This window comes from Arvicanthis niloticus, chromosome 20 (assembly GCF_011762505.2).
Source record: "Arvicanthis niloticus isolate mArvNil1 chromosome 20, mArvNil1.pat.X, whole genome shotgun sequence".
NCBI classification, from domain to species: Eukaryota; Metazoa; Chordata; class Mammalia; order Rodentia; family Muridae; genus Arvicanthis; species Arvicanthis niloticus.
Genome location: NC_047677.1, coordinates 24,078,245 through 24,102,208, shown reverse-complemented (window position 1 = coordinate 24,102,208; position 23,964 = coordinate 24,078,245). Strand labels below are relative to the sequence as shown.

Below are 23,964 nucleotides of genomic sequence, written 5' to 3'. Positions count from 1 at the left end.
TTATGTTTTGTTTGGGAAAATGTAGATTTTGGGACTTTGGATTTGGAAAGCACTGGAATGTTTTAAGTGGGGCTTAATGGGCCATTCTAGTAGTAGGAACATGGAAGACAGTGGTGCTGAGGGTGATTTGAACTGTGGGGGCCTGTCTCAAGATGTTTCAGAGGAAAATTTTAGTATGTTGTCTAGAAATCGTTCATGTGATATTTCAGTGAAGACTGTGGCTACTTTTTGCCCTTGTCCAAATGGTCTGCCTGAGGCTAACGTAAAGAGATGTAGATTAATTGCACCAATAAAGGAAGTCCCAAAAAAAAAAAAAAAAAGAAAAGAAAAGAAAAACTAGCATAGACTCTGCCCTGTGGTTCATTCTTATAAAGAGCATTTCAGTCAAGTTTAGCAAGCTTAGAAAGAAAAAATACAAAACATATGGTTCAAAGAATAAAGGGTCACCAGGAAGTGGAATGGAACTAAATCCTGTGTTCAAGAAAATAAAATGGAACTAAGGGAGTAGTGACTACAGAGCAGGATCCCACCCAGCTAAGCTAATTGTTTATGCATTTTCAGTTGAACAAAGGATAGTTATATCATGTTAGGCATTATTATGCCCTGGTTATTGTTTTCATTTAGACATAAGGAAATATGATTGTGTGTTAAATTGACAAGAGATGGATTGTGATGGCTATTCTTGGTTCTCAACTTGACTCTATCTAGAATAAACTACAATCTAGAACTTATAAAGAGCTTGTGAAAAGGAATTAAATAAAAGCTTAGGTCTGGGCATGGTAGTATACACTTTTAATCCCAGGAGGTGTTAGGAGCCGACTTTTAGCAGAAAGCGGCTATCAGCTTTGCAGCCATCTCAAGCCATATACCCTGACGTGAGACTTGTTTTTCAACAGCCTACAACAGCTGAAGCACACTCTGATATCCCACATATTTTGTTTTGCTGTTTACTGCCCCCAGCTGCAAGGCGCATGTGGTATCCACGCCTGCAAGGCATGCGGTTCACATGCTGTCCCCGTGCTATCCACACCATACATGTCTGTAAGGCGCACGTGGTATCCAAGCCTACAAGGCACACGGTGCACGTGCTATCCACGCTGTAGACGCCTGTAAGGCTTACGTCATATCCACACCTGCAAGGCACATGGCAAAAGCCTACAAATACCCCAGATTTCCCTTCAATAGAGATAAACAATAAGAGAGAAAGGAGAATATGGGAGACAATGAGAGAGACAATAAGAGAGAGAGAGACAATAAACGAGACTTGAGACTTGACCACACACCCTGTCTTGTCTCCATTCTTCGAGTTGCTTGCCCACACTCTATCTCACTAGACCCAGACCTGTGACACAGAGCGGGTCGTTACAGTTTGGCCGCCCAACGTGGGGCAGCTCGGCCGTTACAAGAGGTAGAGGCATAGAGATCTCTTGAGTTCAAGATAAGTTTACAGAGTAAGTTCCAGGACAGACAAGCTTAGGCAGTGAAGGATGTAATAGAAAAAAGGCCCATGTTCCAGCCCCGGCGAGCAACAGAACTTGGCAGCTTTAGCACCATGATGAGTCTGTAAGAGGACATTGGTGAAGCTTAATTGCAGTAGAAGACCTCAGTGTATTAGAAATGCCAGTGGGGTGACCTCCAAGAACAGCAGCAGCAATGAAGTGGAGTCAACCAGAGCCTAGAGTGCTACAGAGGGCAGAGCTGGAAAAGTGACCCCAACCCTTTGGAGGAACTGAGAAGATCATGTGTGGATCCCAGACATTGGAACAAGAAGCTGTGAAGTTGCCTTGGAGACCCCAAGATGTTAAAGATGTTGGAGCCATGGGATACTTGCTGAGGACAGCTGCTAACAGGGAGTGGAACCAGTCCAAGAGAAAGAAGTGTGTTGCAATCAATAAAGATAGGAATTGGAAATCTGAAGAGCATCAGACATGGAAATGCAGAGTTTGGAGTTTGCCCAACTAGTTTTCGGTTTTGCTTTGGTCTGGTATCTCCTCACTGTGTTCTCTTTCCTATATTTTGGAATGATAATGTATATATGAAGGAAGAATGTGATCTGCTTTTTTATTTTGATCTTATCAGGGACTATGGCTAAAAGATTGCATGAATCTCCTAAGATACTTTGAACTTTAATCTTAAACATTGTTGAGACTGTTATATAGACTATGGAGACTTTTGAAGTTAGACTAAATGTATTTTGTATTATGCTATGGCTAGGTATGGCCCCCATAGACTCATGTGTTTGAACAAACCTATGGGGGCCAGGGAATGGAATATGGTGGTTTGAATATGCTTGGCCCATAAAAAGTGGCACTAATAGAAAGCGTGGCCTTGTTGAAGTAGGTGTGGTTTTGTTGAAGGACATGTGTCACAGTGGGGGAGGGTTTGAGGTCCTATGTTCAAATTCTACCTAGTGCTAAAGAGGTCCTCCTCCTGGCTGCCTGCAAAAGACATTCTCTTCTGTAGAACTCTCAGTTCCTTCTTCAGCACCAAGTCTGCCTGGATGATGCTATGCTTCCCCCCATGATGATAATGGACTAAACCTCTAAAACTGTAAGCAAGCCCCAATTAAATGTTGTCCTTTTTAAGAGTTGCTTTGATCATTGTGCTTCTTCACAGCAATGGAAACCCTAAGACACATGGACTGTAATGTGGGATTGCAAGTCAATAAACCATTCCCTCTCCTGTGATGATTTTTGCCAGAGTATTTTATCACAGCAATAGAAATGAAACTAGGACACTACCCAATGTCCAATTAATGAATAAAGCAAGAAAATGTGGTATATAACTGTTGGGAGCCGACTTTAGTAGAAAGCGGCTAGATCAACTTTGCAGCCATCTGGAACCATATACCCTGATGAAAGACTTGGTTGTCAAAAGCCTATAACAGCTGAAGCCCACTCTGATAAATATATTGTTTATCCCACATAGCTTGTTTTGCTGTTTAGTGACCTCAGCTGTATGGTGCACGTGGTAAAGTGTTTTCACCTGTGTTCTCCTGTTTGTGTATATAAATAACTTAGAATTCCCTTCAATAGGAGAGACTTGAGAAAATAGAAGAGAATCAATCACACCCATGTCTTGTCTCCATTCTTCAAGTCGCTTGCCCCAAGAGCCCCACACTCTCTCTTGACCAGAGCATTTAGCCCCAAAGCGTTGAGGCAAAAGCGTTGAGGCAGAGTAAAGGCCACAACATATAACAGAGTAATACTTAGCAATAAAAAGCATACACTGATACATGATGCAACAAGGAATGAACTTAAAAATATGCTAAGTAAAAGGATCCAGTCACAAATTACTACATACTATAGGATATCATGTGTAAAATATCCACAGAGACAGAAATTAGAATAATGGTTGCCTTTTGGAGATGATGAAATATTTTAAATTTGGTTGGGATGGTGTACGACTCCATGAGTATATTAAAAATAATAACATTATAAAATTAATGAGTTATAAATTTAAATGCAGTTTTCTAGCTCAGCAAAAAGCTATAGCATTTACCCAACTACCTCACCCCTAAAAATCCATGAATTTTTTTCCTTGACTAAACTTTACTGCACACTCAAATAATCTCAGTATTAGAACCCATCATTTAAATATCTCTACAGTTCATCCATTTCTCTATATCCTTGACCATTATCCTAATCCAAGACATCATCAGACTGCCACCATCACTATGCATTCTATCACCTCTCTAGCTCTTAACTACTGATGACAGCTTAAGATAGTAACCCATATGTAGATACTGTAGTTGAGAATTAGGCATGCCCAACTCACAGCCCATAGTGGAATGCAGTCTGGAATAGCTATGAATAGGCTCCAATACAAAACTGTAGAGTTATAAAACATGAAGTGTTTCTGTTTGTTTTGTCTTAAAACTCAATTGCACAGTTCTCAAGCCTAAGTTTCACAAATGACAACATCATGTGTCAGGCAAAATAATTGCATGTATGCTTTTGCAATCTGTGGTCTGTGAGTTGGATACATCTCAAAGTCCCATGTATCTTTGGTCCCCACACTAGTACTAAGGGTAGGTGCTGGAACCTTTTAGAGGTACCTGTTCATGGAAAGTCCTTAGGTCACTGGAGTTTGCCCTTGAGGACCCTGGTATTATGGGACCCTGGTACTTCCTGCTTTGGTTGATGGCCATAAAGTGAGTTTTGCTGTGTCAATGCTTTTACCATATGCTGTTGTACCACAGACCCAAACTGCTTTAGTTAGTTTTCGTCAATTTTATATGAGCTAGAGTCATCTGGGAAGAGAGAACCTCAACTGAGGGAAAAAAACTCTGCATCAACTGATCTTTAGGCAGGTCTGTGGAGCATTTTCTTGATTAATGACTGATGTGGGAAGACCCAGCCCACTAAGAGCAGTGCCACTTTGGAGTAGTTGATCCTGGGTTGTATAAGAAAGCAGGCTGAGGGCTGGAGAGATGAATCAGCAGTTAAGAGCATCAACTGCTCTTCCAAAGAGCCTGAGTTCAATTCCCAGTAACCACATGGTGGCGCATAACCATCTGTAATGGGGTCTGATGCACTCTTCTGGTGTATCTGAAGAGAGTAATGGTGTACTTATATACATAAAATAAATAATTTTTTAAAAAGAAAGGAAGGAAGGAAAAAGAAAGTAAGAAAAGAAAGTAGGAAGAAAAGAAAGAAAGAAGGAAGGAAAGAAAGAAAGAAGAAAAGAAAGCAAGCAAGCAGATGGAGCGAGCAATGGAGCCCAAGCTACTAAACTGTGTTACTCTCTTGCCTCTCTTTAGTTCCTGTCTCGAGTTTCTGCTCTGATTCCTCTTCATGATGGACTGTGTCCTGGATGCCGCCAAGTTGGTTTAGGTCACAGTGCTTTATCACGGTAACAGAAAGCAAACTAGGACAATCATAGATCAGAACCTGCAAAGCTACAAATCAAAGCAAACTGTTTCTAATTATTTTAAATTGAAATCAGATCTTCCTAGCCTACCTGGCTTACTCTCAGTCAGGGGCTCCAGTGAACCTCAACCTTCCAAGCAGCTAGGACTCCAAGTGTAAACTACCACATGGGGCACACACTTGGCTTAAGTTGATTATTTCAAGTACTTTGTTACAGAGACACAATACTTAGCTGATTAAATATTCTGATCCCCAAATTAGGTTATTTATCCAAGTTCAATGATATGACAGTCAGGTTGGTATGCTTACCTGTCAAAGCAACCCAAACCCACCCTTCCAACTCAATCCTTCTCTTTTCTGAAATCCACTTTCCTTGCACAGACCAGAAAGGTAAGGATTACATTAGGCCCCTCACACCTGCTGTATGTTTCATCTAAATCAGCACACCAAGTCCAGACAGCTTTAAATCCACACTAAAGTCTCTACTCTCTTCAGCTGTTCCTCTGCCACCAACCTGCTCCATGTCGCCACTGTCTCTCATCCAGCGACCTTCAGTGGTATCCTATCCGCTCTCCCAAGTTCTACACCTACACTCACCTCCAATCAATTCACATAAGCAGGGTAGCTTATGCACCTGTCTTGCTTTAAAAACCATCAGGTGATTCTATTTTTCTTAAACCAAGAGCTTCTCATGCAATCTAGAATGTATTCCTCTCACTGATTAGATTTAAATGGGATTTAACTCAAATGTCAGAAAAACCTTACCTGACTTCTCATTCTCCCTTAATCAGATATCCAGGATATATCTCTGTTATTCTTTTGTTTAAAGTAATAAAATTAGCCTGGCTTGGTAATACAAGTTTGTGCCTCAGTTCTCTAGCACAACAATTAAGGCAGGAAAACAGAGAATTCAAGGATGGGCTAAACTACATAGTGAGTTCAAGGTCAGCCTGGGCTAGCTAATGAGATACTGTCTAAATTTTATGTATATATTACATGCATAATATAAAATATATATATTTAACATGGGTAATTCACTATTTGCTTCAAATAAGCTACATGTAGCAGGACCCTAGATATTTTACTTACTTGCATAGATACACAGCATTGAATATATGAATGCATATTAATAGGTACTAAAATATTTGTTGAATGGTGTTACCCAATAAATTTTTTTTAAGATTTTATTTTATATATATATATATATATGAATACACCATTAATCTCTTCGGACACACCAGAAGAGGACATCAGATCCCATTACAGATGGTTGTGAGCCACCATGTGGGTGCTGGGAATTGAACTCAGGACCTCAGGAAGAAGAGTAAGTGCTCTTAACCACTAAGCCATCTCTCCAGCCTCCACCCAATAAATTTCTTTCTTTTTTTTTTTTTTTTTTGGTTTTTCGAGACAGGGTTTCTCTATATAGCCTTGGCTGTCCTGGAACTCACTCTGTAGACCAGGCTGGCCTCGAACTCAGAAATCCGCCTGCCTCTGCCTCCCAAGTGCTGGGATTAAAGGCGTGCGCCACCACCGCCCGGCTACACCCAATAAATTTTAAAAGCAAATTAAACTGGCAGTTAATAAAGCCATGTTAATCACACTCACTTCACTGGTTTTACTTATAGTTTGCCGATACACCTTTGCCAGTTTGCTTTTTTTTTTTTTTTTTTACCCTACAAAGCACTTCCTAAAACTCCATTTGTTAGTTTCACTCCTTAGATTAAAATTCTGTAAGAGAGCCAGCATGAGTTTTCACTACTTTGTTTCACTACAGGGTCTGCTTAATTCACAACCTAACAATCTCCCCTCCTAAGCACCTCCTTCATTCTTCCTTCCTTCCTTCCTTTCTTCTTCAACACAGTATTTTTACGAATTATTTGGGAATTTCACATCATACACCTCAATCACACCTCCCCGCCATCCCAGGTCTTGACACCCACCCTTTTGATCTCCTCACCCCAAAAGAAGAAGAGAAAGAAAAGGAAGAAGCAAAAGAAGAAGGAGGAGGAAGAAGAGCAGGAGGAGGAAGAGAAAGAGGAGGAAGAAGAGAAAGAGAAAGAAGAGGAAGAGAAAGTACGGGAGAAAGAGGAGGAAGAGGAAGAAGAGGAGGTCGTTGTTCAACCTGTGTTATCTATATACTCACTGAAGCATGGTCAAACTCCCAGTGGCCATCCCCTTTTAGAAAACTGAGTCCTTCCCCACCTGCATCCCCACCAGAAGCCATCAGTTGTACAGAGCTACACTTCAGCATCCTCATCATAATTTTTAAGTTCTCTTCAATGGCTTTCTGTGTAGGCTGTTACTTTTTATGGAGGGTGAGGTAGGTGGGGTTGGAGGTTGTCACAGAAACCTGTGACATGGCATGGATGCCATTCTTTCTCAACCGTGAATCTCCGGCCTCAGCATGGGCCATGGACTTCAGCATGGTGTCTGGTGTCAGTATAGACCACAGACATCAACATGGCCCCTTTGCTGCAGCATAGACCATGGACACCACCATAGTTCTTTTTGAGGTCGGGTCCCACTATATGGTTCTAACTGGCCTGAAACTCACTGAGTAGACAAGTCTTGAACTCACAGAAATCCACCTGCCTCTACCTCCCAATGGCTGAGCCTAAGGTGTGTATCACCACATCTGGTCAATGCCATTTGTACCCAGAATGTCATTCTCACTGCTCTCCTATCTAAATTCTACCTCCAGTCAAGAACCAAGCTTGGTCCTTCCCAGAATACTTTTGGGTGATTTAGGATAAAAATCATCTTGTTCTTAAATACCACAGTAATCAAAGTTTCAATTATTTTGACAAGATAGGCACTGTTATTTAAAACCACTTAACTAAATAAAATGCTTTAACTACTTCAGAGTTGTATATGATTGCTTCCAATAAAAAGAGTCATACAGATTGCACAAGATAAACTCATGCTTCCTTCTCTGACTAGACACTTGATAAACACATGCATATATACCCTTTAGATATAAACCCCAAAGATAACATAAATGTCTACTTTCAGAGCTGAATTTTGACAAATGGCTTCTATACATAGGTACTTTACAACAATGAATTTATAATGTCTTCAAATAATACACTTTGTATCAGCACATTCTGTTTGATATCTTAAGAATGGGCTGGGTTGAAAATAAATGTAAGACAGTCTAAAATCTAAGACACACCTACCAGCAAACTACCATTTCTGTGACTTTTCTCTCAACTACTACATTTTCCATTCAACAGTTCCTAACAATTAAATCTGCCCCTTCTGAACTGCTTTGAGCTGTTTATGTATAATTCAAATCAAAGTCCTTATATTGAAGTTTTGCAAATAGAACACAAATATTTCTGAACCTTCAATTCAGCATTTAGTTTTTACCTGCAGTTTCATATGTATATGATATAATTCATCATATATTTGATTTATTTGATGTGGAAGCAAACCCTGCTTCTTTGACACTGTGTGTCTTGGGTAAATGTCATGCTTCAGAGGCGTGTCAACAGAACCACTGCAGCATTCAGTCTGAAGTCTTGAGGAGGCCATGCTAGTCAGCAGGGTATCTGCAAAAATTGAAAATTTTTTCAGACAGAGAATCTTCAGAAAGAGTTGCTTTAAATAAAAATTATAGAATTATTAGAAAATCTGAAACAAATGATATAGCAAAAAATGGTAAAATGTAACAAAAGATTTGGATAAAGTGTACAAATTTTGTGTACAGATTTGCACTTTATGCAACATTTCTTGTAAATCTGAAATCATTTCAGACTTAATTGTAATATGGATGAAAACACTCATGAATTAACTAGCCTAGTCCAAGACATGGAATGTTACCTCACAAACTCCTAATCCTGTTTCCCTCTGCGCCCGCAAACCAAATTCCAACTAATTTACCAATTAATTTACAGTGCTAACCACTGCCGTTATTTTTCAAGTCCTTCTACCTACATTTTAAAAGTCCCTGTTTTGTCTATTTTAGACTTTATATGTCTGACTTCTATAACCTCTCCCTTTAAATACTAACATGTTCTCTGAAATCTGCCCAAGATTACTGCTTACAAGTCTTTACTACTTATCCTATTTTATAAATATACAACAACATTCTCAGAGACATGTATTTAAGGTGCTTTGCTCAAGTACAGTTTACACACTCACACATCTGGCTCCTGCCACACATGGTCAGAAATTTATTTGGGGGTATATACATAACTAATAGCAAAACTGCTGGCTTTTAGGATCTATGTGCAGGTTTAACTTTAAACTGAAAAGTGCTCAGGCTGCCTTCTCCCTGCTCAGTAGCAGGGCTTTCTGTCTGCTCGAATGGATCCATGGTTTCCTCTGGATCTCAGGGAAAGTGAAGACCAGAAGTGGTGTCTATTCCTTCCCCTTTGGCTACAAGGTGTGGAGCACACCTGCCCTGTGGAAGCCCTGGGCACATGCAGTCTCCAGTTCTTTTGTCTTCTTTGCCCTCCTTCATCCTCTTTGTTCCTTTGGTCTCAGCACTTGAAGATGATATAACTTGATTCAGCCTGCACATGTGTCATAGTATTATTATTATTATTATTATTATATTTTAGTTTTGCTAGACAGGATTTCATTATGTAGCCATGGCTATCCTGGAACTCACTCTGTAGACCAGGCTGGCCTCCAACTCAGAAATCCGCCTGTCTCTGTCTCCCAAGTGCTGGAACTAAAGCCGTTTGCCACCATGGACTGGTGTGCCTAATTTTTTTTGAGAGGTGGTGAGGAGCACACATGTAAACTTGTGTGTGAATGCCATCAGAGGTCAGAGCTGGCGTTATATAGGTGTTTGTGAAGAGGGTACCATGTGGGTGCTGAGAACCAAACTCTGGTCTTCTGAAAGAGCATCAAGAACTCTCAACTTTTGAGATATCCTTCTAGCCCTTAGCTTATGCATCTATACAAAAATCTATAATATATAAATAAAACATGCCACATTTGTATTTGAGATTGACTCAATTCACTTAATATTATAATCTCCAGTTGAATCTGTTTTTCTTACAAATGACAGAGTTTTGTTCTTTATAATTGAATGAAATTGTGTGTGTGTGTTCATGTGTGTAGTGCATCACATTTTCTTTGGTTACTCTGTTGTTGAAGGATCACTAGGTTGGTCTATCACTTGGATTGTGAATAGTACTGTAGCAAACATGGATGCACAAATATCTGTGTGGTACATTGACTTTGAGCCCTGCACCAGAAGTGATATGGTGACTGTTGTATGGTAGATATATTTTTAGTCTATTCAAGAGCCTAAACTGGATTTTCTTAGAGGCTGGACTAGTTTGTATTTTACAAGCAGTATATATAAAGGTTTACTTTTTTCTTTTTTAAAAAAGTATTTATGTGTATGTATGTTTTACCTGTGTGGATATATGTGTATCATGTGTGTGTGCCTGGTATCTGTGGAAGTCAGAAGAGGGCACTGGATCTCTGGAACTGGAATTATGGATGCTTGTAGCTTACAATCATCTGAACCTGGATCCTCTGGCAAGAGCAACAGTGCTCTTGGCTGAGCCATCTCCTAGCCCCAAGGGTTTACTTTTTGTAAGAGAGTGTTTACTCTATTAGCAGAAAGAAGGTTCTGATATATACAATATTAGTAGGGATTGGACGTAAGTGAAACTTATCTACTACTGTTTAGATTGTTTAATCACTTTGGAAAACAAAACAATTTGTCATCAACCCAAAGCCTCAGGGTTGGTCAGATTCTTGGAGGCCCTTCCCACAAAGAAAAACATGAAAAGGAATAAAAGGCATCACAGAAGTTCAGTTAATCATGAACTTATTGGGATAGGTTTTGAGAATGGAAGATCACAACCAGAAAACAGTACGCTTATTTCTCTTCTCCTTCAACTTAATGATAAGTACAGAAAGTATATGGTTTATAAAAACTCAGAACACAGAAATATACAGAGTCCTGGAGCAGCTCCTACTATGAGGTCAGGCATGGCTTTCTCTACTAACAGATTACCATTACCTTACAACTTCTCTTACCGTTTTCCGTGTCCTCAAAGGACTGCTTTGTTACTTTGGAGGCACTGTCTCTATAATCATCTTCAATTAATTCTTTTTCTGTTTCCCATTTCTTTAAATCACGAAAAGAATCCAGGTCATCATCTAGGCTTTAACAACATATATATCAGAAATCCGGAAGCTCACTATAACAACTGACAAAACAAACAAACAAAACTGCTTTTCAGATAGCAACACCACAAGTGATGAAAATGTAAAGATCATTTTTAAATACAAAAAAATATGAGTGTAAAATGTACAAACTAAGTTAAAATTTTTGAAAGCCCATTGCAAGTGCTTTTCAATCTTTCTGCATGTTTAAAACAGTTTAAGACTTTTAGAATGATCTGTGGCTACCAACCTTTTCCAAAACCCAGTAACTCAGATAAGATGTGCATTGTTATCTATAATTTGATTAAGATAATTAACAGCTACCCTACAAACTAGAAGGCCATGTTCTGGGGTTACCTCAGGGCAGCATTACTCACCTGCTTATAAACACAATTGATCATTCTTCTAGAAGTGCATTAAAAACAAAAAGAGCCAAGACTTCCACAGTGTTTCTTACTTATCACAGTACATATAAGATATCACTGCACCACAGAATGAACGTTAAGATATGAAAGTTGTTATGGTCATGTGTAAAGTACTCCTTAGGGCTCCAATGTTGCTATCTCAGAGTCCCCGGGTGACTGGTTTACAAGTGAGCTAGTTTCATTAATGGATTAACCCACTAATTATTTATCATACTAAATGAGCTGTTAGGAAATTGGGCCACTGGAAAAAGCTGGTCACTAAGAACATGTTTTCCTCCACCCCTTCATTACTTAATTTAGTTATTTTATATCCCAATAGGAGCTTCCCCTGCCTTCTGTCCTCCCAGTCCCTCCCTCTCATCTCCCCTTCCTCTACTCCTCTATCTCCTCAGAGAAGGGGAGACCTCCCATGAATATCAACCTGCCTTGGCATATCACCTTGTAGTAGGACTGGGCACATCTTCTTCTATTAAGGTTAGATAAGACCCTCCATCCAGTTAGGGAAAAGGGATTCAAAGGCAGGCAACAGATCAGAGACAGGCCCTGCTCCTGCTGTTAGAGGTCCAACATGAAGAGCAAGCTGTCCATCTGTTACATATGTGTAAGGGGACTGACTAGGTCCATCCCTGCATGCTCTGTGGTTGGCGGTTCAGTCTCTGTGAGTCCCAATGGGCCCATGTTAGTTGATTCTGAAGATTTTCCTGTGGTGTCCTTGACTTCTCTGGCTTTAAATCCTTCCTCCCCCTCTTCCACAAAACTCCCTAAGCTCTGTCTAATGTTTGGCTGTGGGTCTGTGCATCTGTTTTCATCAGTTTCTGGGTGAAGCCACTCACATGACTGTTGTGCTAGGCTTCTGTCTGTAAGCAGAGTATCATTAATAGTGTCAGGGTGGGCTCTCCTCATGGCATGGGACCAAAGTTGGGTCAGTCACTGATCCTTCACTTTCTGCTCCTGCTTTATGCCTGCACGTCTTGTAGGCAGACATGTTGTCTCTGTCTCCCAGGAGCCATAAATTGTAGTGCTCTGCTCTACCACATGTTCATCCCATTATGACACTCTGCATCACCACAGAAATATGGCAGCCAGCAACAGTGGACTATAGTTCTGAAACTATGGACCAAAATAAACCCCCCTCTTTTGTTTATGTCACAGACTTTGTCACAGTGACAAAACCAGACTAACATAAAAGGGTTTTACATTATCTGGAAGTACCCCAGTGTATATTATTATATTTATAGCATATTTCTTTTCAGACCAGACACATTCAAGTAATAACTATTTGTGACCCATATCTACTGGCAGGATAGCATACTAGTTGTAGACTATTATGACTAAGGATTCACACACACACACACACACACACACACACACACACACACACACACACACACTTTTTCTCCACTACTGTTTCTTGAGCTGCTAATAGAACAGTTATAGTATTATTCTAAATGCCTTACCAGTTCACATTTAAATGTCTGAAGGAACTGCAGAGAGGATGCTTCCTTTCATCAGAGTAATATCTCGGTGGTGAACCAACTTTATCTCCAGAGCTGTAAGTATCTAAGCCATCTGTCAGTAAAAAACATTAGTCAAATACTAACGGTCTCACTCTGGCCTCCTAAAAGTAAGACCAAAATCACTAACTGATTTATCTGTCTCTGTAATGTGAGCTTCGAGAATAAACACTGAATTTCATATTCATATTGTACTTTACTGATTACATAATGCTCTCCTATTTTTTTTTTAAAAAAGATTTATTTATTTTATTTATATTAGTACACTGTAGCTGTCTTCAGACACACCGGAAGAGGGCAACAGATCCCATCACACATGGTTGTAAGAAACCATGTGGTTGCTGGGAATTGAACTCAGGACTTCTGGAAGGGTAGTCAGTGTTTTTAACTGCTGAGCCATCTCTCCAGCCTCCTCCTCTTCCATTCTTATTTGACCCAGGCAATGACTCTGAAATAAGACTAGGTGCCTTAAATTTAAGTCTCTTGTACATGTTAAGACCAGAGAACCGATGTGAACCAGATGTATTACCTGGAAATCAGAATATAGCCTTCTTGCTTCCTATATAGGAAGTCCTGGAGCATTTGTTTTTAACCACTGAGCCAACTCTCTAGTATGTTTGTTTGTTTGTTTGTTTGATACAGGGTCTCTCTGTGTAGTGTTAGCTACTCTGATACTCACTCTGTAGACCAGGCTGGCCTTGAACTCACAGAGATCTGCCTGCCTCTGCTTCCCAAGTGCTGGGATTAAAGATATGAGCCACCACTGCCCAAATCTTTTTTGTCTTTTAACTTTGATTTTAACTTTTATTTCTTTAAAAAATGATTTTACTTTACATGTATGGGTACTTTGCCTGCATGTGCTATGTACCCCTATGGAGCACTTGTGCACACCTATTCCCTGAGAAGGGATCTGAAAGTGCAACACCTCGAACTGGAGTTACAGACAGTTGTGAGCCACTACGTGGATGCTGGGAACTGAACCTGGGTCCTCTGGAAAAGCAGCCAGTACTCTTAAGAGCTGCATCGCCTCTTTAATCCACTAAATTATTTTTTCACTTCACACCTTTCTCTACTATACTTTTGCATTGCCTTTTATATGTTTATTGGCAGTATAGTTGAGTTTTAAATGTATCTTTATATATGGTATAGTTTGATGTCTGTGACTTGGTGACATAGTGACATAGTAAGCTGTTCAATAAGACTGCTGAATGCACAGGCTAAGGGGATTAAACAAATCCAGTGGGGGGAAAAACACTCACTTTCGATAAAAATAAAATAGATTACTGTCTTACTTAGGGCTTCTATTACTGTAAAGAGACACCATGACCAAGACAATTCTTATAAAGGAAAGCATTTCATTGGTGCTGGCTTACGGTTCAGAGGCTTACTCCTTTACAGTCATGGTGGTGGCATGCAGGCAGACACGGTGCTGGAGAGGTAGCTAAGAGTTCTATATCTGGATTCATTGGCAACAGGAAGAGACAATGAGCCACTTGGCCAGGCTTGAGTTTCTAAGACCTCAAAGCCCACCCCAGTGACACATTTCCTCCAACAAAACCATATGTCCTAATAGTGCCACTCCCTATGAGCCTATGGGGGCCCCATCTTGAATACCACAATTACTGACTCAGTTATCTGGTATAATCTTTTACAGGAAGCATCCATAAATTATTTACATTTCAAAAATGCAAAATAGTTGGGCATTGTGTGCATAACATAATTACAGCACTTGGGAAACTGGGACAGGAAGACTAACAGGAAGTTGGAGGACAGCCTGGGTCTCTCAGCTTGCTTCAGCGGTCAATTTCACACATAGCTATCTAAAGGAGTCTCTGAGAGGACTGTCTTTAACAGATGTGGGCATGTCGTTGGATATTTGATGAACTTTTAATAAAAAAAAATATGTTAAATAATAAAAAAATATGTTTTTTAAAGATCTGTTTATTTATTTTACAATTATACTGTAGCTGTCTTCAGACACACCAGAAGAGGGCATCAGATCCTACCTATTACAGATGGTTGTGAGTCACCATGTGGGTGCTGGGAATTGAACTCAGAACCTCTGGAAAAGCAGACAGTGCTCTTAACGGCTGAGCCATCTATCCAGCCCAATATTTAATGTTTTAATACAAAGAGTTAAACCCCTTCAGAAGCTGTAGTTCAGAAGGTTGGAGACAAGTCAGATACACGGCAGGTCATACAGATTCCTATTCTCAGTGCTAGTCAGAAACAACCCTACATCTGATGCAAAAATTTTAAAAATGACTTATTAACTGCCCTATATATAATTGCTCTTACAATCTTTCTGCCTCCTCTTCCACATAGATGACTGAGCTTGGAGGGAGAATCTTGATGAAGACATCCCTTAAGGGTTGAGTGCTCTAAAATCTCCCTCTCTGCACACTGTCCAGTTGTGGTTGTCTGTGTTCATTTCCATCTACTGCAAGAAGTTTCTCTGATGTGGGTTGATCAAATCAATGATCCTTTTACACTGGAGATGTTGAGGTGTTTTTCTTGGAAGCTACAAAAAGAACCTGTTTTCCAATCCAATGTTAGTCTGTCTTTCTACTAGACAATTGACATGATTAAGAATTATTAATGAAAGCCAGCAGTGATAGTGCACATCTTTAACTCTAGCACTCAGGAGGCAGAGGCAGGTGGATCTCCTTGAGTATGAGGCAAGCTTAGTCTACAGAGTGAGTTCCAGGATAACCAAGGCCACACAGAGAAACTCTCCCTTGAAAACCAAACAGGCAAACAAAACAAAACCAGTGTTTGTTGATTGGTTATTTCATTATCATAGTGTGAATGTCCACCCCCTGTTTTCATTTACTATTCTGGGATTATTTATTAACTGTCTTCTTGTGTGAAATTAACCTCTGCAGACTAAAGTTTTCCTTCAAGTATCTTCTGTAGAGCTGAACTGGTAAGATAGAAATTGTTTAAATTTGGTTTTATGGTGTAATATATTTCTTTTTCCATTGTCCCTGTTAAGTTTTGCTGGGTATAGCAGTCTGGGCTGGCATCTGTGATCTTTCAGAATAAGCTCCCAGAGTCTCCACTGAGATGTTATTCTAATGGGCCTGCCTTAATAAGTGACTTGGTCCTTTTCCCTTGTAGCTTTTAATATCTTTTCTTTGTTCTGTACATTTAGTGTTTTGATTATTATTACGTCTTGGGAAATTTTTTTTCTGTCTATTTGGTGTCCTGAAAGCTTGTTATATGCTAATAAGTACCTCTTTCTTTAGCTTGGGGAAATGTTCTTCTATGATTTTATTAGAAATATTTTCTTGCCGGGCAGTAGTGGCGCACGCCTTTAATCCCAGCACTTGGGAGGCAGAGGCAGGTGAATTTCTGAGTTCGAGGCCAGCCTGGTCTACAGAGTGAGTTTCAGGACAGCCAGGGCTACACAGAGAAACCCTGTCTTGAAAAAAACAAAACAAAAATATTTTCTCTACCTTTGACCTGGTTTCTTCTACTTCCTCTAAATTTATTATATATAGGTTTGGTATTTTCATAATGTCCCAGATTTCCTGGGTGTTTTGTGCCTGAATTTTTTTTTTTAATTTACAAAATATTCTTTTGGCTTACCTGGGGAGGTCATAATTCTTCTTTTATATTTAGTCTGATCAAAATTCGAAGGCTCAGGCTGTGGTCAGGGGGAGGAAGATACACTTAAGTTAAACTAAGACATATTCTCTTAAAATACTTTTCCACAATTACAAAGGTTAGCATAGACAAACCTTGGGGCACCACCCAAACCAACATCAGCAGCACTAACTAGACAGGCAAACAGCATGTACCTGTTGATTCATCAAAGCAGACCACACACCAGTCATGTCATTTTCCTGCCAAAAAATACAAAACCAAAATCAAATCAGAAGACAAATTCAAACTGAGAGACATTCTAATACACATGTCTTCCACCTTGTGCAAGCACCAATGTTACAAGAAACTAGGTGTGAACATCTGTTGTAAATTAAAGGCAACAGCAGACAAATGTAATGTTCAGATCCCAGGTAGTATCTGCACCAGGGTATGCTTTCCACAAAAGGTTATGACTGGGGTAATCTTGTATACAAACTATACATTATCCTGTATTATTGCCCCAATACTAAATTTCTTGGAAAAATATCAATAAGGCTTTAAAAGAGAATGTGCTTCACAGGAAAAGCAAACTAGGTTTAAGGTTATCCGAGGATAGAATGAATTTGAATCATGGTCACAGGAACATTGAGAAATAATATTTCTCAAGAAGGGGTTTTGGAATGCCAGCAAATGTGCGAAGAAACTGAGGAACACCTGCGACCTTCCTCAACTTCTGGAGAAATTAGGGTAAATGATGTTCCCATATCTCAGATTTTTTTTTTTTTTTTTTTTTGAAGACAGCATTGTTGTGCTTTATATAACTTTGAACATGCTGGGCTGTCAAGTAGGCTTCTCGGGTGAACTGTAAGCGCCTGTTATCAAAGGAGGGTGATGAAAAAAGAAAAAAAAAAAAAAAAAAGAGCCCCGTCGAGCAAATTGAGGTCTGGAATTGGTTTCCCCGCTTCTGTTCTTCCAGGATTCATCAAAGATGTGACCTGGCCAACCTCTCACAGGATATTAGCAAATGACCTCAGTGGGAATCCCAGCCTCAAAAAATGGCAAGGCTCTCCTGGTGAATGGCGCCCTCAAGGGAGGACTACAAGAATGCACATCGCCACAACTTTTCTCTTAGTTTGCAATTGCTTCGGAGTAAGATGCCTTCCCGAAGGAACTACAGGGTCTTCTGCTCGTGCTGCACTCCGGTCACCGCCAGCACTGGTTACTAGGACCAAAGCCACGCCCCGTCCGTCTAGGCGGTTTCTCTGAGGGAGGGCGCTCTCTGGTGAGCCGCCCGGAGGAAGGCAGGGCGGGAGCCCTCCCGAGCCGCCCAGCAGAGCCCACCGCGGCTTCCACCCATCTCACCTCCACGAAGCACCTTCCCGCCAGGCCGTAGCGGCTTTTGAGACGCTCCACTACCATGTCCTGTCCCGGTGGCTTGACCACCCTGCGCTCCATGGTTGGGTTGCGGACCGCGGTCGCCTGGGAAACCGCGCTCACAGCAGCGTCAGGGCATGCAGAACGTCATGACGCCTGGCCCCGCCCCCAGGGATGCCGGAAGCTGATACAAAGACAAACTACAACCCAGTTCTCTGTTGCCCCTTCTAGAGTCTCAGTTCCAAGTCTTTCCCGCCATAAAATGTTTAGCGTGAAAAGGGGGAGTTCCACCTTCCCTTGAGAGCGCTGGCTCGGCCAGCAGGAAGGCGAATAACTTCTGCACACCGGAGGGCCAGATTGCTCCCCAGGGCCGGGGGGGCCACTGGGACCACAGGGTAAGAATATTTACTGTGCACCTAGAACTTGCCTAAACACCGGTCTCATCAAAAGTGATTTGCAATCACAGAAAAATCAGGCCATGTCTGAACGCTAAGCATGTGAACTGCAGATTACCTTTATACTCCTTTTTATACTCCTTTGCCTGTTTCCACAGGTGGTACACAAATAAACGAGTTATAGGGAGGGAAGGTGGAGGCAGGAGGCCAGCATGGGCTACATGGTCATAAGCAGTTGGACAACTGTCTCAACTACATAGGGAAATCTGCCTCATACACGAATAAATGAAAAAAACACCTTTTCCAGCTATACAACAGCACACAGTGCTTAGTGTTCAACTGTATGTATCATACAAGCACGTACCTGTTGTTTTTCTGAGATACATTTACACTGAGAAATACTATAGGCGTGTTGTAGCAGCCCCTAAATCTCTAGATTACTTTTAACTTACAGAAGTTGATATTTTAGCAATAGACAGAAAAATTCAGTATCAACAAAATTGCTTAAAGAATACTTTGTGCTAGGAGCTACCATCTAAACTGAGTAATTGTTTTATTTTTGGCTCTTTGGGGGTAGATTTTAATGAGCATAAAACCTATCAATGTGAGTTATCAGTGAATAAACAGATTACATTGTTCTTAAATATCAAGCATCTTATGAAATCCCACAGGCTTCTTTTTTACTTCTTTGTTGGAGCTGGACAGCTCAGCCATTAAGAACATTGTCTACTCTTCCCAGGGGAGCCGAGTTCCATTCCTAGAACCCAGATGGTGGCTCACAACCTTTGGTAACTCATCAAGTTGTAAACATCTCCACTATAAATAAACAGCAACAGTTAGTTTAACATGCCATTTTGTCACGTTTTCGAAAAGTCTTTAATAACCTTAATGGTCTGAAGTGTCTCTTAAAAAGCACTTGAAACCATGGCACATGCCTGTTACCACAGTGGACATCAATAATTCAAGTCCAACCTCAGCTACAAGTTCAAGGCAATCCTGGAATACAGGAGAATTAAAAAATTAAAAACATTCCATTTACTTAGATTAAAAATATGGCATCAACTTCTCATCTGAAAAGCTTCAATACTTCTACATGAATGTGTATTACACAGGTTTCCAAAGAAGCCACTAAAGGTTCATGGTTCTTTTTACAAGGCCAACTTGAGGTAGCTTTATTGTATGTACCTGGTTGCAGGTTTAAATACTTTTATAGTGATGCTATTGCATAAATTCATTAAGTAAGCCATAACCTGCCTTGCCTAATCTAATGGTTGGACACAAGAAAACAGCAATTATAGAGAATTTTATGGTCTAACTAGATTCCTTTTAGTTCTATATTGAGTAAGTAAGCCCGTAAGAACATTCCCTTCTGTTTGCCTAACTTAACACAAACCATATCCAAGTATATTTTCATTGTTTATCAGACTCTTGATGTCTAAGTCCGAGCTCAGACAGTGTGGGCCTTTAACTGATCTCATTTGCTACACTAGAGTCAAGCTCAACAGAGTCTTCTTTCCCAGCTGGTTCCACCAAGCCCATTGCCTCGGCTGTGGTTTCGCTGGATAGTAGATAGGGACAGTGGGGGTCTTGTTCATCCATTCATGTGCATCACTAATTAGATGACGAGGCATTTGGCTACCTTACAAGAGTCATAGTTACTCCCGCCGTTTACCCGCTTCACTGAATTTCTTCAATTTGACATTCAGAGCACTGGGCAGAAATCAAATCTAGTCACAGAAGGAACAGACAACTTAGATGCACAAGTAATGTTTTAAATGTCATGGCTGTTATCAATTATCACTTTATTTCTGCTACAAAATTCACCAGAAAAAGGTACTGCAACAATCTAATATAAAGCAAATCTTTAACCAAAGAACATGGTATAGATCTTTTAAAAATATTGATACTTTATCACAAGAACTAGAGAAAATTTCAATTCTATCATCAGGACCAAGCTGAAGTTTCTGAGGTAGTAGAGATAGGTAACAGAAAAGTGAATGGGAAGAAGGAAGGAAGGAAGGAAGGAAGGAAGGAAGGAAGGAAGGAAGGAAGGAAGGAAGGAAGGAAGGGGGAAGAGGAAGAAGAGAAAGCTAGCTAAAGAAATGATCAACTTATTTAAAATGTAAAAATTAATGTCTTTGAAAGAGCACGGTATATCTTAAGAAAAGACAATATCCTACTTTAAAGTTAATTTTTAACTATATAGGAGCATAAAAATGACAGAAGAGCACTTTGGTTACCTCCTATCTTCTGTGGCTCTATCCATTCATAACTGAGCACAGGAATAGCTAAGATTACTATATATATATATATATATATTTCAGATCTAAAATAAAATTATCTGCATTGTGGTCCCCTTATTCAATAATAAGTACCATGCAGGAAGTCCAGAAATCTTAACAGGAATTAAAATAAGATTGCATATATCATATTCCTTCAATAGTACGGGAAATTCTATTGCTTTTAACAAAATTAGTATTAGCCATTCTAATACAGATATGTCAGGAGTACATAAGAATAAGTACACCTGAAGTACACCAGTGTTTAAACTTTTATTTCACACCATGCAAGATCAATTATTACACACTAAAAAGTGACAACAGCTATAAGCTACAATTTTACATTTATACATCGGAAACGTGTTTTCAAAAGGTGAACATAATTACTATACTGTCTGCAACAATTAAGCATCAATTCAACTGCTTATATAGATAAAACTCATTGTGAAAAATTTTATAGCTGTCCACATTCTGTGATACAAATTCTTCTACTAACAGACCCTTTAGGAGAACCAAATGATTCAATCTTTCTCACAGTATCCATGCCATCCTTAACAAACCCAAATACTACATGCTTAAAGTCCAAATGTTCTGCTTTCTTCAGTGTTATAAAAAATTGAGAACTGTTGGTATCCTGACCACAATTGGCCATGGATAGAAGGCCAGGACCAGTGTGTTTCAAATCAAAGTTTTCATCATCAAATTTATCCCCATAAATGGACCGTCCGCCTGTTCCATTGTATTTGGTAATATCTCCTCCCTGAAAACAAACAAACAAAAATTCCATTAATACTAAACATTAAAACACACAGAAATCAGCTAGAGTAAATCACAAATGCTCTATTTCTTTAGTACATTTTGACAGCCAGGCAGTGGTGGTGTATGCCTTTAATCCTAGCACCCAGAAGACAGAGAAAGGTAGAAAGTTTGAAGCCAGCCTAGTCTACAGAGTGAGCTTCAGGACAGTTAGGAGTACACAACATAGAGAAACCCTGTCTCAAAAGAAAATTTAAGAAATTTGAAAACTAACACGTTTTGTTGTTTTGAGTGAGGAGGTCAGGGTTGGGGTCCCTCGTGTCTCTAGCAGGTACAAAGCATTGGAAATTTGGAGCCTTTCAGACTGAACTTTTCAAAGGCAGTAGAGTGTCCAGTCATGGTGTGGGAAAACAGAAAATTCCCAAGATAAGGATGAGGGGAAGAAGAAATACCTTCCCAAGTTGGTGTGGTCTAGTTTTAGCAGATATAACCATGATGTGTGTACAGTGACACTTACTTGGCAAATAAAATCTGGAACTACTCGGTGAAAAATGGAGTTCTTAAAACCAAAGCCCTTCTCTCCAGTGCATAATGCTCTGAAGTTCTCAGCAGTTTGAGGAACGATATTTGAAAACAATTCCATGATGATCCGTCCTAAAGGTTCACCATCCGCACAAACATCAAAGAACACCACAGGATTGGTCTCCTTTGATAATTCTGCTGCAAGGGAAGTTTGTCCATTCTGGAGTTTCATTATATTTTGTTGACATTCTTCAAATTTTTTCTTAAAACTATCAGTCATTTCCTTTGTCTTAAATCTCACTGCAAGCTGTTCTACTTTTGCTTCTCCATCTGTTAAAAAAGGGTGGGAGTGGAAAGACCTTAATATTAAAGTTACTTATAAAGCATGTGTATGTTATAGATTTCAGAAAAGTCAAAAAAAAAAAAAAAATTAAAAGGCATTTGAAGGTAGAAACTCACCAGCATAATCTGAGGCAGTCCAAACTAAAGCATTGTTTGAAACATTTAAAGGTTTTAATTCCATGGCTTTGGTAATAACATGGTTAGCACACACTTTAAAAACCTGGTCTCTTCTCATTAGAATCCGATAATAATTCTTCATTGTATGCCAGAGAATCTTTATATCTCCAATACCTCTCTCCTTCCACTGACTGACATCTCTATCCCATCTATAAAGTTTGGCTCTCTCTTTGAACAAAACTTCTTCATCTTCCTCTCCAGATTTCACCTCTACCTATAACAAAAGATGAGAATAATTTATATAAACAGAAAGTTATAACAAATTCCATTTAACTAGTGCCAACAAGTTTTACTGTATCATGGCATCTAATTAATATTCTACACTAGTAATAGATCTGGTTTGGTTAAGCAGTAAAGATGTGATTTATCATTAAGTATTTTATTTATCTCTGTGAAAGAAAATAACTTTAAAGGTCAAAAGAGGTTTCAAAAATGCTGGTTCTTGCTAAGCATGGCAGTTCATCCCAGTAATCCCAACATTTGGAGTGTGGAAGCAAGAGGATCAGTTCAAGGTTAGCCTGGGCTATATGAGACCAGAAGGAATGTGGTTCTTTGCCTGGATGTGCAGTACTCCCAGCACTCCAGAGCCTAGGAGGCCAGAAGATAACTAGTTTTGAGGCCACTCTGGGCTAGTAACAATAAAAGTGTTCTGGTTTTGTAACATTTTATGTATGTGGCTGTTTTGCTTGCATATGTATCTATGCACTGAATTCCTCCACTGCCCCTGATACCAAAAGAGGGTATCAGATCCCCTGGAAGCATAGTTACCGGCAGTTATTAGCTACCATGTGGGTACTGGGAATTAGCCACTGAGCTATTATTCCAACCCTTTTTATTTTTTAAAGATGTACTTTATTTTTAATTTTATGTATATGTTGGTCTATATGTGAGTATGTGCATATGAATGAAGATAACTACAGAAGCCAAAGGCATTGGATCTCCCTGGAGCCAGAGTTACAGGTAGCTGTGAGCTGGCTGATGTGGATGCTGGGAACTATCAAGAACAATACAAACATCAACTCTTAGCAGAGTTCAAGCCCTGGAAAGCTGTCCTCTGTCCTCCATAGAATATCATGGCATATACATAGCTGCTGTGTTCTCGTACTCTCTGTGGTATGAGCATATCCACTTCTTTCCTCCCTCTCACCCCACTCTCTAAACGCACACAAAAACACAGGGAAAAGTTGAGTAGGCACAGAGTAGCAATGTGCTTGTTAACATGAGATTTTATTCCCAGCACTACATCCAAAAAAAAAAAAAAAAAAAAAAAAAAAACCTCAAAAAAATGCCTACAAAAAGGCTAGAAATCTGGGCTGGAAATATGGTTCAGCAGTTAAAGGCACTGGCTGCTCTTCCAGAGGACCTGGGTTTAATTCTCGGCATCCACATGGCAGCTCATAACCATCTGTGACTCCATTTGTATGTAACTCCAGTCCAAAGGGAAATGACAGCCTCAGAGAATATAACCATGATACACAGACATGCACATAGGCAAAAGACTCATACACATAAAATATATAATTTTTTAAAAGTTTGGAAATATAATAAATAGCATATAATTTTTAACTGTTCTGGGGGAAAAT

The 23,964-nt window shown here is 39.7% G+C and overlaps 2 protein-coding genes across 3 annotated transcripts in view; both read right to left on the bottom strand.

Annotated features, from left to right (window-relative positions):
• Nucleotides 1-18,029, bottom strand: part of Ccdc138 (coiled-coil domain containing 138) — a 64,007-nt gene extending 45,978 nt beyond the window's left edge. The window contains exons 1-6 of the mRNA XM_034524504.2: nt 17,899-18,029; nt 16,752-16,796; nt 16,540-16,597; nt 12,892-13,003; nt 10,881-11,008; nt 8,244-8,425 (exon numbers count right to left, since the gene is read on the bottom strand). Coding sequence (XP_034380395.1) covers nt 8,244-8,425; nt 10,881-11,008; nt 12,892-13,003; nt 16,540-16,597; nt 16,752-16,796; nt 17,899-17,991 — 618 coding nt within the window. The 5' untranslated portion in view covers nt 17,992-18,029. The remainder of the gene's footprint in view (nt 1-8,243; nt 8,426-10,880; nt 11,009-12,891; nt 13,004-16,539; nt 16,598-16,751; nt 16,797-17,898) is intronic.
• Nucleotides 18,030-20,838: 2,809 nt separating this feature from the next.
• Nucleotides 20,839-23,964, bottom strand: part of LOC117724149 (E3 SUMO-protein ligase RanBP2) — a 48,312-nt gene continuing 45,186 nt past the window's right edge. The window contains exons 27-29 of one of the 2 annotated variants that reach the window (XM_034523759.2): nt 22,322-22,595; nt 21,858-22,192; nt 20,839-21,344 (exon numbers count right to left, since the gene is read on the bottom strand). In XM_034523759.2, the coding sequence (XP_034379650.1) occupies nt 21,039-21,344; nt 21,858-22,192; nt 22,322-22,595 (915 nt within the window). In that variant the 3' untranslated portion in view covers nt 20,839-21,038. The remainder of the gene's footprint in view (nt 21,345-21,857; nt 22,193-22,321; nt 22,596-23,964) is intronic. The other variant, XM_076916443.1, reaches the window with a different exon arrangement.